The following is a 12,935-nucleotide window of genomic DNA, read 5'->3' on the forward strand; positions in this document are numbered from 1 at the left end:
AATCTCCAAAATATATAAACAGCTCATGCAGCTCAATATTAAAAAAACAAACAAGCCAATCCAAAAATGGGCAGAAGACCTAAATAGACATTTCTCCAAAGAAGACATACAGATGGCCAAGAAGCAAATGAAAAGCTGCTCAACATCACTAATTATTACAGAAATGCAAATCAAAACTACAATGAGGTATCATCTCATACCAGTTAGAACGGGCATCATGGGAAAATCTACAAACAACAAATGCTGGAGAGGGTGTGGAGAAAAGGGAACCCTCTTGCACTGCTGGTGGGAATGTAAATTGATACAGCCACTATGGAGAACAGTATGGAGGTTCCTTAAAAAACTGAAAATAGAATTACCATATGATCCAGCAATCCCACTACTGGACATATACCCAGAGAAAACCATAATTCAAAAAGACACATGCATCTCAATGTTCACTGCAGCACCATTTACAATAGCCAGTTAATGGAAGCAACCTAAATGCCCACTGACAGATGAATGGATAAAGAAAATGTGGTACACATATACAACATAATATTACTCAGCCATAAAAAGGAACGAAATTGAGTCACCTGTAGAGACGTGGATGGATCTAGAGACTGTCATACAGAGTGAAGTAAGTCAGAAAGAGAAAAACAAATATCGTATATTAACACATATATGTGGAACCTAGAAAAATGGTACAGATGAACCTGTTTGCAGGGCATAAATTGAGACATAGATGTAGAGAACAAACGTATGGACACCAAGGGTGGAAAGCGGCGGGGGTGGTCGTGTGATGGATTGGGCAATTGGGATGGACATGTATACACTGATGTGTATAAAACTGATGACTAATAAGGACCTGCTGTATAAAAAAATAACTTAAATTAAAAAAAAGTTTGTACCACGTTAAAAAAAAGAAAAAGAAAATGACTATACTACCCAAAGCAATCTACAGATTCAATACAATCCCTATCAAACTACCACTGGCATTGTTCACAGAACTAGAACAAAATATTTCACAATTTGTATGGAAACACAAAAGACCCCAAAGAGCCAAAGCAATCTTGAGAAAGAAAAACGGAGCTGGAGGAATTAGGCTCCCTGACTTCAGACTATACTACAAAGCTACAGTAATCAAGACAGTATGGTAGTGGGTCAAAAACAGAAATATAGATCAATGGAACAGGGTAGAAAGCCCAGAGATAAACCCATGCATATATGGTCACCCTATCTTTGATAAAGGAGGCAAGAATATACAGTGGAGAAAAGACAGCCTCTTCAATAAGTGGTGCTGGGAAAACTGGACAGCTACATGCAAAAGAATGAAATTAGAACACTTCCTAACACCATACACAAAAATAAACTCAAAATGGATTAAAGACCTAAATGTAAGGCCAGACACTATCAAACTCTTAGAGGAAAACACAGGCAGAACACTCTATGACATAAATCACAGCAAGATCCTTTTTGACCCACATCCTAGAGAAATGGAAATAAAAACAAAAATAAACAAATGGGACCTAATGAAACTTGAAAGCTTTTACACAGCAAAGGAAACCATAAACAAGATGAAATGACAACCCTCAGAATGGGAGAAAATATTTGCAAATGAAGCAACTGACAAAGGATTAATTTCCAAACTTTACAAGCAGCTCAATATCAAAAAAACAACAAACCCAATCCAAAAATGGGCAGAAGACCTAAACAGACATTTCTGCAAAGAAGATACACAGATTGCCAACAAACACATGAAAGAATGCTCAACATCATTAATCATTAGAGAAATGCAAATCAAAACTACAATGCAATATCATCTCACACCAGTCAGAATGGCCATCATCAAAAAATCTACAAACAATAAATGCTGGAGAGGGTGTGGAGAAAAGGGAACCCTCATACACTGTTGGTGGGAATGTAAACTGATACAGCCACTATGGAGAACAGTATGGAGGTTCCTTAAAAAACTAAAAATAGAATTACCATATGACCCAGCAATTGCACTACTGGGCATATACTCTGAGGAAACCATAATTCAAAAAGAGTCATGTACCACAATGTTCACTGCAGCTCTATTTACAATAGCCAGGACATGGAAGCAACCTAAGTGTCCACTGACAGATGAATGGATAAAGAAGATGTGGCACATATATAAAATGGAATATTACTCAGCCATAAAAAGAAACAAAATTATTTGTAGTGAGGTGGATGGACCTAGAGTCTGTCATACAGAGTGAAGTAATTCAGAAAGAGAAAAACAAATACCGTATGCTAACACATATATATGGAATCTAAAAAAAAAAAAAGAACTGGTCATGAAGAACCCAGGGAAAGATGGGAATAAAGACGCAGACCTACTAGAGAATGGACTTGAGGACACGGGGTAGGGGAAGGGTAAGCTGGGACAAAGTGAGAGAGTGGTAGGTTATATATGGACATATAAACACTACCAAATGTAAAACAGATAGCTAGTGGGAAGCAGTCGCATAGCACAGGGAGATCAGCTCGTTGCTTTGTGACCAGATAGAAGGGTGGGATAAGGAGGGTGGGAGGGAGACGCAAGAGGGAAGAGATATGGGGATATATGTATAACTGATTCAGTTTGTTATAAAGCAGAAACTAACACACCATTGTAAAGCAATTATACTCCAATAAAAACGTTAAAATAAAAAAGAAAGTTGATAAATTGGATTTAATCAACATTTTAAAATTTGCTCTTCAAAAACACCATCGTGAAATGAATAAGCAAGCAACAAACTGAAAAAAAATATCTGCAAACCATATATCCAACAAAGGACTTATATCTTAAGTCCTTACAACTCAATTAAAAGATATACAACCCAGGGGCCTTCCCTGGCGGTCCAGTGGTTAAGACTCCGCACTTCCACTGCAAAGGTCACAGGTTTCATTCCTGGTCAGGGAACTAAGATTCCACATGCTGCACAGCACGGGCCCCACCCCCCCACAAAGAGATATACAACCCAGTAAGAGAAAAATGAGCCTGAGATCTGAATAGGCTCTTTACCAAAAGAGACAGAAGGTAAAAAAGCACATGAAAAGATGCTCATATCTAAACTTGTCAAACTGCAAATTTTAAATATACTCAGTTACTAGACATTAATTATACTTCAACAAAGCTATGAAATTTTTCAAAATAAACTTAAATAGCACTCACAAGAAAGCAAACAGATGTGCTCACGTGACATGCAATGGCTTGGACTGACTACAGATAATAACACTGTGTATCATGAAGGCTGATTTTAAAGAATGACATTATGATGAACTCTGTTAGTTTCCTATTTTACACCCAGTCTTCTTTGCTTCCTTATTAAAAGAACCTCAACTGTGTACAAGAAAATGTGTCCAGCTAAAACAAGCAGAACTCTTATCTGTGGCTGTTTTACCTTTGTAACAGAGACGCCACCCCCTTCCCTCCATGTCCATGCTGGAATACGGGAGCACAGCATTTGTACTGTGACCACGAGGACACAAGCCAATACTAAGGATGGAGGGGGGAAAAAATGGGGAGGAACCTGGCTCTTTGATGACATCCACATGAGTCAAGTCCTAGACTGCTTGCCTCTGAACTTCTTGCTGAGAAAAGACGTCTTCCTTGTTTAAGCCATTATTTGTTGCTGTGCCTCTTGCACATAGTTGATCAAAATTTGTAACATTCAGAGAATTTAGTTCAGAAGTGGGGTCTGAGGTACTAGTCACCCAAATCAGCCCTATGTCACTGTCCAATTTTATGGTCCCACTCTTTTCCCTACTAAGTCCCTTAACTTTTATAAGAGATCTAGTGAGATTTTAAACTCAATTTATGTTGTAATTCATCAACTCACAAGCTCAGGCTCTGGTTTTTGACAGTATCAGCCTATGACTGTAAAAGATGAGAAAACTCTCTTAGGGAAATCACAGAAACTTCCTGGGTTTTTTAATACCTTAAGAAAGAATTCTACTTAAGTAAAATTTCTGAGTAATGGAGGGGGAAAAAAGAATTCTATACAAATCCTTGGCAAGCACCCATAGCCTCTCCTTAAGTGGACACTTTATTCTAGGTAATAACTTAAGGAACTGTTTCATCACTGCATGATATTGGACTGCTAAAGTCACATCCTCTGTAACTAATTTTATCCTCACTGCCATCAAACCCAAACAGTTGCTACAACCAATGTGAGATTCCCACATCTTTGAAGGTCTCCTACTTGCAACTAATCTTGCTATCAATTATCAAATAGGTCTGCCTAGTAATAGCATATTATAGAAATCAAATATAGAAATAATCTTTGGGTGGGCCTGAGACCCAGGTCCTAAAGGTATGTAACCAGCAATAATGCCCACTTACACCATGAGAGTTGTTCTAGCAAAAATACCATTTCCGCTGCTGCTCAGACCTGGATTCCAAAAGTCCAAGCATTGCTGCCCCTAAAGAAGTGGGTTTTTCTGTTACCAGACTTGCTGGTCAGTCTTCCTGCTCACTGCTACATATTCATATTGTTTACTTCTAAATCCAGGTCTTAGGTCACATGCCTGATCCTAGGAGATGGGAAGTATGAATCCTGTAATTTCATTGAGAAGAGAGAACCCTTACGTAGGAAACTATCAAAATGTAAGATGTTGTGCAGCCACAAATTGTAACTGTCCACCACTTACATTATCTTTACCATCTTTACCTGAAACATTTCACACAAGACACTTCTACACAGTGACAGTTAACTGCCCATCGCCACTTTTTAGTCATACTTACTGAACGGGCACATTTTTTGGGGGGACTGCTAGAAAGTCCATCCAGTTGCCCGTGTTCACCCAGAAATCCTGTTACTTGATCCAAGAAAGAAGATACGTCTAACTGGTGCCACTCTACTAGCTTCTGACCTAAAGATTAAAAACCAGGATATAGAAATAAAATCAACACTCTTTCTGAATTCTCACTAAGTATTTCTTTCAGCATATACATAATTAAAATTTACTGGGAACATATCCCCACCCAACACCAGCTTAAGTTACATAGTGTCTTCATAACCTAGGGGATACATTAATTATAACCAACCTAAGAGATTCCCAGCCATCATGATGGAGGAACTACTTTATCTACTGATATCATTTATTGCCATTTAGGAAGAAGAGATTCAGAGAAAGCAATACTTATATAAAACTCAATCAATTAATAATAAACCCAGCTCTACCCTCTGCTTCTTTGGTGGGATTACAACCAGTACCTGAACAATCTTAACATTTTAGTGACCTAAGGGGATTCCTTACAAATCATAAGGAAGATAAACAGTTATTCTTTGAAAGAACAGAACTGCACAAATATAAAATACTACCATCTCCCAAAGTTGTTGGAAACATATTCCCTAAATACACACATCAATAGATGTTTAAATAATTCTAAAGGGCATGAACAAGAACCTTCAACTAAATTACTACAAACAATTTTGAAACTGGACCCAGTCAAATACTAAAGATTATTTAGGTAACTGAAAGTTAAATAATAGGTTAAAGACCATAAGCTGAAATAACCCTTACCTGTCCGTGGATCCAAGATGGAAACATAGGGGAAATCCCCTAGCTTATAAAACTGTATGTATCTCTGACCTTCCTCACTGTCATGATAAACCTGTTAAATCATTGATATTAAAAAAAAAAAATCAGCCTCTTAGAAAAGTACTAGCTATATCCTTGTTATATACCAACAGCAATTAAAGAGAAAATGAAGGTCACCTAGTGTGAACTCCCTCCACTTCCTGCCCTCAGTCACTTGTGAAACTTACATAAATATAGCAATCCATTCTTCCTCATTTCCCAGTTCAAAGAGGTATTGCTCTTCCTTTTCAAGTTATCTGTCTACCTATTTCATTCCTGACTCTCAACAACATATATCTTAATAAATCACAATATATTAAGATTATAAGTTCAAGTGCATAGCATACTGCTAGGCAAAGAGATGCTCAATCAACAGTCGCTGAATAAAAGGTTACCATTCAGAAAAAAATTTACTGAATTTAGGGGCCTGTAAAACATGAACAGGCAAATTACTAACATTAATAGCATGTCTTACAGTGGGGAAAAGATTAAGTTCATTCAGAAGTATTGATTTTATAAAAAAAAATGTTTTTGGCTGTGTCACACAGCATACAGAATCTTAGTTCCCTGACCAGGGATCAAACCCATGCCCCCTGTGGAAGCACAGAGTCCTAACCACTGGACCGCCAGGGAATTCCCTATAATTTTTCATAATATAAACAATTGGAGCACAATCATCTACCCTTAGCTTGGTAATTTATATAAAAAGAAACCAGAGCCAGTAAGACTAAGTGACAAGTTTAAGGACATACAATTAAAGACTATCAAACTCAAGCTAAAATCCACGTCTTAGTCAAATGTTTTTTGATTGCTTCAAGATCTTCTACAGTTCCCACTATCAATTATAGTAGCCACTAGAACATGTGCCACTAAAGCATTTGAAATGTGACTAGTCCTAACAGCTGTACTGTAAGTGTAAAATACATACCAGATCCTGAAGGCTTAACACCAAAAAAAAAGAATCAAAACACCTCATCAATATTTTAATATTAGTTTTATATTAGAGATATTGATTTTTAAAATATATTAAAATCAATCGCCTGTTTCTTTTGACCCTTTTAAATGTGGCTACTAGAAAATTTTGAATCACATTACATTTCTATTGAACAGTACAGCTGCACACTCTATCAAGACGTTCAAACTCTTCTGAGATATGAATACTATACGGTTTACACGGCTTGGTTCCTTTTTTCCTCCTTCCCTTCATTGCTGCCCTTTCACTTATCCTTACTATTTCAGCCATTATGGGTGGTTTTACTTCTTCATATGTCAAAATTTAACTCAGTTATGGTTTTTTTTCCAGTTCATAACCCAATTGCTCTTCCCCGACATCCCATGTACCAAAGTAAAACACTACAAAATTTTTAATGAACTCTCCCCACCTGCCAGAAAATGAAATGTTCTCGGATAATATTCTTCACAGCTTCATTGCTCCATACGTCACGGTTGAGGCACTGGCATGCAAAGTCTTGTACATTCTGAATGTTTATCATCAGCCACTTATTCTGCATCTGGCCACACTCTTTGGCCTGTAAGAGTAAAGTTACATAACAATTGTAAGAAAGATTTTCTACTTGGTAACTGGTATGTTTCAGAATTCAGAAGCTGTCCTTTTTCCATATAAATACTAAGTTTTTTTTCCCCAAGTATGGCATCTATAGCTTTCAGTGTCTAAACATTAATTACAGGCTTCCCTGGTGGTTCAGTGGTTAAGAATCCACCTGCCAACACAGGGGACACGGGTTCATGCCCTGGTCCGGGAAGATCCCATGTGCCGCGAAGCAACTAAGCCCGCGAGCCACAACTACTGAGCCCATGTGCCAAAACTACTGAAGCCTGCACACCTAGAGCCCGTGCTCCACAGCAAGAGAAGCCACTGCAATGAGAAGCCCACGCACTGCAACAAAGAGTAGCCCCCGCTCGCCGCAACTAGAGAAAGCCCGCGCGCAGCAACGAAGACCCAAAGCGGCCACAAATAAATAAAATTTAAAATTAAAAAAAAATTAATTACATTATTTTGCTTATATGTATATAGTTACACTGTCCATTTGCAAGCATTTCTCAAATTTAAATGAACTGTTTTCCTTTTATTCACTGTTATTTGTTATAGTAGCTGGATTTTTATTGTACATGTAAACATCTTTACCTGAAAAAGATTCCACAAACAAGGGCAACAAGTCACATAATTCTATTGTGCTGTCAACCCCTATCCACAAATATATCTCTCCTTTCTAATAGTTGTAACTAGTATGTGCATATTAGTTTATGTTGCTTTATTTTCTTCAACATCATTTTCTATAAACATTTCCAAATATATTCATCTCGATTATTAGGCATGTGGTATTTCATAGAATCACTCTAAATCTTTCAGTAAAAGCTGCTGAGGATTTTTTCTCTCAGGGTTGTTTTCTTAGGAGTGTACTTCAAAATTGAGATTACAGATCAAAGAATGTTTCAGAATAATCTCCAAAAGACTCCCCAATTTATAGCACAATTATCAATCACAAGTGCGTGAGTGTGCACTTTCTTTTTTGCCTCACATTTCCTCATCACCATAATGACCTAAGAAATATTGCTGAACTGGAAAAGAATGGCAGAAAAGCAAATGAACAAATGCTACCTCAAACCTTTGCACAGAAACAATGAAATGAAAGCTATAGTTTTGAATAATTTTTTCCTGGAACAATATTTTTTTCCAAATCAGTTTGACATGGGAAAATCTTAAGAATCAATTAACTCAGGTTAACAACAATTGAAGAACATACATCATTTTCGAGGTACTGGAGAATATAAGACTAAGAATATCTTTTGTTTTATAACAAAGTTTACACAGTCTTACAAAAATTGTTATCCTATTTTTCTGTACAAATCCGCCAGAGAAAATAATTTTATAATATTCATTACTGATTCCACAGGTGAAAACCCAAGTTCTAAAAGGAAATAGTCCTATATTGAGCCAGAAAGCTACAATTAACTGGTCAAAAGCTTATTTTTAAGTATACAAATTTAATAAAATAACTCTCTGCTTCTAGAAAGTAATAGTATTCCAGTTAATTCCTTGCCTATAGTAAGCACATAGATTTGATAAATGGGAGATAAATGAGTAATTATATTGCTTTAACTGAAGAAAAAGTATTTGAGAATGAAGAAAAAAAACACACTCTAGAGAGACAGATTGAAGAGTACATAATCCCTATAATAAAGTAAATTTATTAAGTCTGCCTCAACTACAACACTGACCAAAAAAAAGTATAACGAACTTCCCTGGTGGTCCCATGGCTAAGACTCCACACTCTCAATGCAGGGGGCCCAGGTTCGATCCCTGGTCGGGGAACTAGATCCCACATGTCGCAACTAAAGATCCTGCAAGCCGCAACTAAAGATCCCGCATGCCGCCACAATGATCCCACATGCCGCAACTAAGACCCCGTGCAGCCAAATAAATAAATAAATTTTTTTTTTTAAAAAGTATAACACTGAAAAATAATAAAAGTCCAGAATTCAAAAACAATGGAGAGTCATTTGCTATTGTTTTTAAAAATTCATTTATTCACATTCACGCTTTCATTCATTCAGATTCATTGACAAATATTTGAGGATCTATCATGTTTCAGGTACAGTTATAGATGCTGGATTTATAGCAGTTACCAAAACAAAAAACCCCTGACTTCATGAAGTTTACATTGGGAGAAACCTTATACAAGCAGAAGAAACTGGAAGATGTTGTTAAGAAAGTACTTCTAATATAAATCAAAACTACAATGAGGTACCACCTCACACCAGTCAAAATGGCCACATTAAAAAATCTACAAATCTGGAGAGGCTGTGGAGAAAAGGGAACCCTCCTACACTGTTGGTAGGAAGGTAAACTGGTGCAGCCACTATGGAAGACAGTATGTAGGTTCCTTAAAACACTAAAAATAGGGCTTCCCTGGTGGCGCAGTGGTTGAGAGTCCACCTGCTGATGCAGGGGATGTGGGTTCGTGCCCCGGTCCGGAGCCTGTGCTCCACAACGGAAGAGGCCACAATGGTGAGAGGCCCAAGTACCGCAAAAAAAAAAAAAAAAACTAAAAATAGAGCTACCATATGATCCAGCAATCCCACTCCCGGGCATATATCCCAATAAAACTATAATTCAAAAAGATATATGAACCCGTATGTTCATAGCAGCACTATTCACAATAGCCAAGACATGGAAACAAGCTAAATGTCCATCAACAGGTGAATGGATAAAGAAGATGTGGTACATATATACAATGGAATACTACTCAGCCATAAAAAAGAACAAAATAATGCCATTTACAGCAACATGGATGCAACTAGAGATTATCATACTAAGTGAAGTAAGTCTGATATAGAAAGACAAATACCGTATGATACTACTTATATGTGGAATCTAAAATATGACACAAATAACCTAATTTAGGAAACAGGAACAGGCTCACAGACATAGAGAACAGACTTGTGGTTGCCAAGGGGGAGAGCGGGTGAGGGAGGGATGGACTGGGAGTTTGGGATTAACAGATGCAAACTATTATATATAGAATGGATAAACAATAAGGTCCTACTGTATAGCACAGGGAACTATATTTAATATCCTGTGATAAACCATAATAGAAAAGAATATGAAAAAGAATGTATAAATATGTGTAAGTGAATCACTTTGCTGTGCAGCAGAAATTAACACATTATAAATCAACTATTCTTCAATTAAATTAAAAAAAAAAAGAAATTACTTCTAGAAAGAAGGGCCCCAAAAAAGACACAAATTTCATGTAAAGCAGCAATGTCTGGAGGGAACATAAGAGAATCTTATATAATCTCACTAAGTATACTAGTTATATGAGTCAAGGACGAGAGGTGAGAGTGGGCCATGGGACAAATGATGAACCTTTCCTCTTGGAATTCATTAGGTTGTTCTGAATCAATATTCAAAAGCCATTATAGAGAAACCCAAGAGCAAGTGTGGCTATACCAAATAGAGAGGTATGTGACAGGGTCTATCTGTGATAATGGGAGAACAGTGAGAGAGTAACATCTCTCCCAGTCCCAAACAGATCAGGAAAGTATGAAAAGAGGATACAGAGGAAAAGATAATTTGCTTGAATAAATATATATGCATAAAGTCAAAAAGGAAATATATTAAAATATGCACAATACTTTCTTATGTAAATGGAAACTACTATTATTTTTCCTTGCTGTTTTTTCTATAATTTTGCCTAATTTGAATAAAAATATAAGCTATGTATAAAGTTTATTTAGAAAAACTTCATCTTATGTATTTTGTTTCTGAATCAGTTCTTTATATTTTAACTAAAATGTTTTTACTTGCATTTATAGCAAGTACTTTTGAAGTTAACAAAGTACTCTTAGTAGGACTAGGTGCATGTGCAATTGAATGGCAATTTTTATATTTTATTTTTATATTTTATAAACTTATTTTATTTTTGGCTGCATTTCCTCTTTGTTGCTGCATGTGGGCTTTCTCTAGTTGCGGCAAGTGGGGGCTACTCTTCGTTGTGGTGCGCAGCCTTCTCATTAAGGTGGCTTCTCTTGTTGCGGAGCACAAGCTCTAGGCACACAGGCTTCAGTAGTTGTGGCTTGCAGGCTCTAGAGTGCAGGCTCAGTAGTTGTGGAGCATGGGCTTAGTTGTACCGCAGCATGTGGGATCTTCCTGGACCAGGGCTTGAACCTGCATCCCCTGCACTGGCAGGCGGATTCCTAACCACTGCACCACCAGGGAAGCCCTGAATGGCAATTTTAACAAATAAACATGTATTTCTTATGAAAATAAGGAATATTATGGAAATTGTTCTGATTCTTTCTGTACAATATACTCTAGATTATACCACTCAATCATTTAACAAAGATTTAATGAGGGGCAACTGTGTGCCAGACACCCCTCTATGCACTGTGAATATACAACAATAAATAAAACAAAATTCCTGTGTTCATGGAACTTACATGCTAATGGGAAAGAAGAAAACCTAAGAAATGTTCCCTTGCCCGGGTCAGATTATTCATCCTAAGTCCCATGCTCACTCAGCTCCAGCTACACTGGTTTCCTTGGCTGTACCAGAAATTTGCCCAAGCTCTTTCCAACACCAGTGCCTATACACTTAACTGTTTTTCTGCTCTTCCCTGATACCCTTCTATGGTTTACATTCCCTCACTTCTTTCAGGTTTCTACTCAAATCTCATTCTTTCAGAAATATATCCTCATCTTCCTATCTGAATCAGTCCTCTCTCATCACAATTATAAAAGTGTGTGAAACCTATGAAATCAACCTTGCTTTTCATTTGCCTATAGGAGCACATGCACCTTAATGTCCCCAAACAGAATAGTCCTCTCTTTGTCCTTCCCTTATTCTATTTTATTCTTTCTCCCAGCAACTACTGTAACCTGAAATTTCTCTGTGTCAAACACATACATACAAAAATATATACATATATATACACTAAATATGTTATATAGGTATTGCTTTTTATTTGCTGGTAGTCTGTTTCTCCCTCTAGATTATAAATTTTTTGATGGCAAAGGACTTTGTATAATTTGTTTACCACAACCTCCCTGTGGCAGAAACTGCTTATAGGTAACAAATATCTATTTTTCCCTACTCCTTAATAGAATCTCCAAAGAAAAAGAAATAAAAGGAATACAAATTGGAAAAGAAGAAGTAAAACTGTCACTGTTTGCAGATGACACGTTACTATACATAGAGAATCCTAAAGATGCCACCAGAAAACTACTAGATCTAATCAATGAATTTGGTAAAATTGCAGGATACAAAATTAATGCACAAAAATCTCTTGCATTCCTACACAGTAACGATGAAAAATCTGAAAGAGAAATTAAGGAAACACTCCCATTTACCATTGCAACAAAAAGAATACCTAGGAATAAATCTACCTAGGGAGACAAAAGAACTGTATGCAGAAAACTATCAGACAATGATGAAAGAAATTAAACATGATACAAACAGATGGAGAGATATACCATGTTCTTAGATTGAAAGAATCAATATTGTGAAAATGACTATACTACCCAAAGCAATCTACAGATTCAATGCAATCCCTATCAAATTACCAATGGCATTTTTTACAGAACTAGAACAAAAACTCTTAAAATTTGTATGGAGACAGAAAAGAACCCAAATAACCAAAGCAGTCTTGAGGGAAAAACACGGAGCTGGAGGAATCAGACTCCCTGACTTCAGACTATACTATAAAGCTACAGTAATCAAGACAATATGGTACGGCACAAAAACAGAAATACAGATCAATGGAACAAAATAGAAAGCCCAGAGATAAACCCACGCACCTATGGTCAACTAATCTATGACAAAGGAGGCAAGGATATACAA

The 12,935-nt window shown here is 36.8% G+C and overlaps 1 protein-coding gene across 1 annotated transcript; it reads right to left on the reverse strand.

Moving 5' to 3' along the window:
- Positions 1-3,211: 3,211 nt before the first annotated feature.
- On the reverse strand, positions 3,212-7,190 carry LOC114895436 (UBX domain-containing protein 7-like). Its single transcript, XM_029222878.1, has 3 exons — positions 6,954-7,190; positions 5,515-5,605; positions 3,212-4,860 (listed from the first exon to the last, which is right to left on the reverse strand). The coding sequence occupies exons 1-3, from the start codon at positions 7,080-7,082 to the stop codon at positions 4,655-4,657; spliced, it is 426 nt and encodes a 141-aa protein (XP_029078711.1). The 5' UTR covers positions 7,083-7,190; the 3' UTR covers positions 3,212-4,654.
- Between the last annotated feature and the right edge of the window lie 5,745 nt (positions 7,191-12,935).

This window comes from Monodon monoceros, unplaced genomic scaffold (assembly GCF_005190385.1).
Source record: "Monodon monoceros isolate NGI ecotype Baffin Bay Population unplaced genomic scaffold, NGI_Narwhal_1 Contig2260_ctg1, whole genome shotgun sequence".
NCBI lineage: Eukaryota > Metazoa > Chordata > Mammalia > Artiodactyla > Monodontidae > Monodon > Monodon monoceros.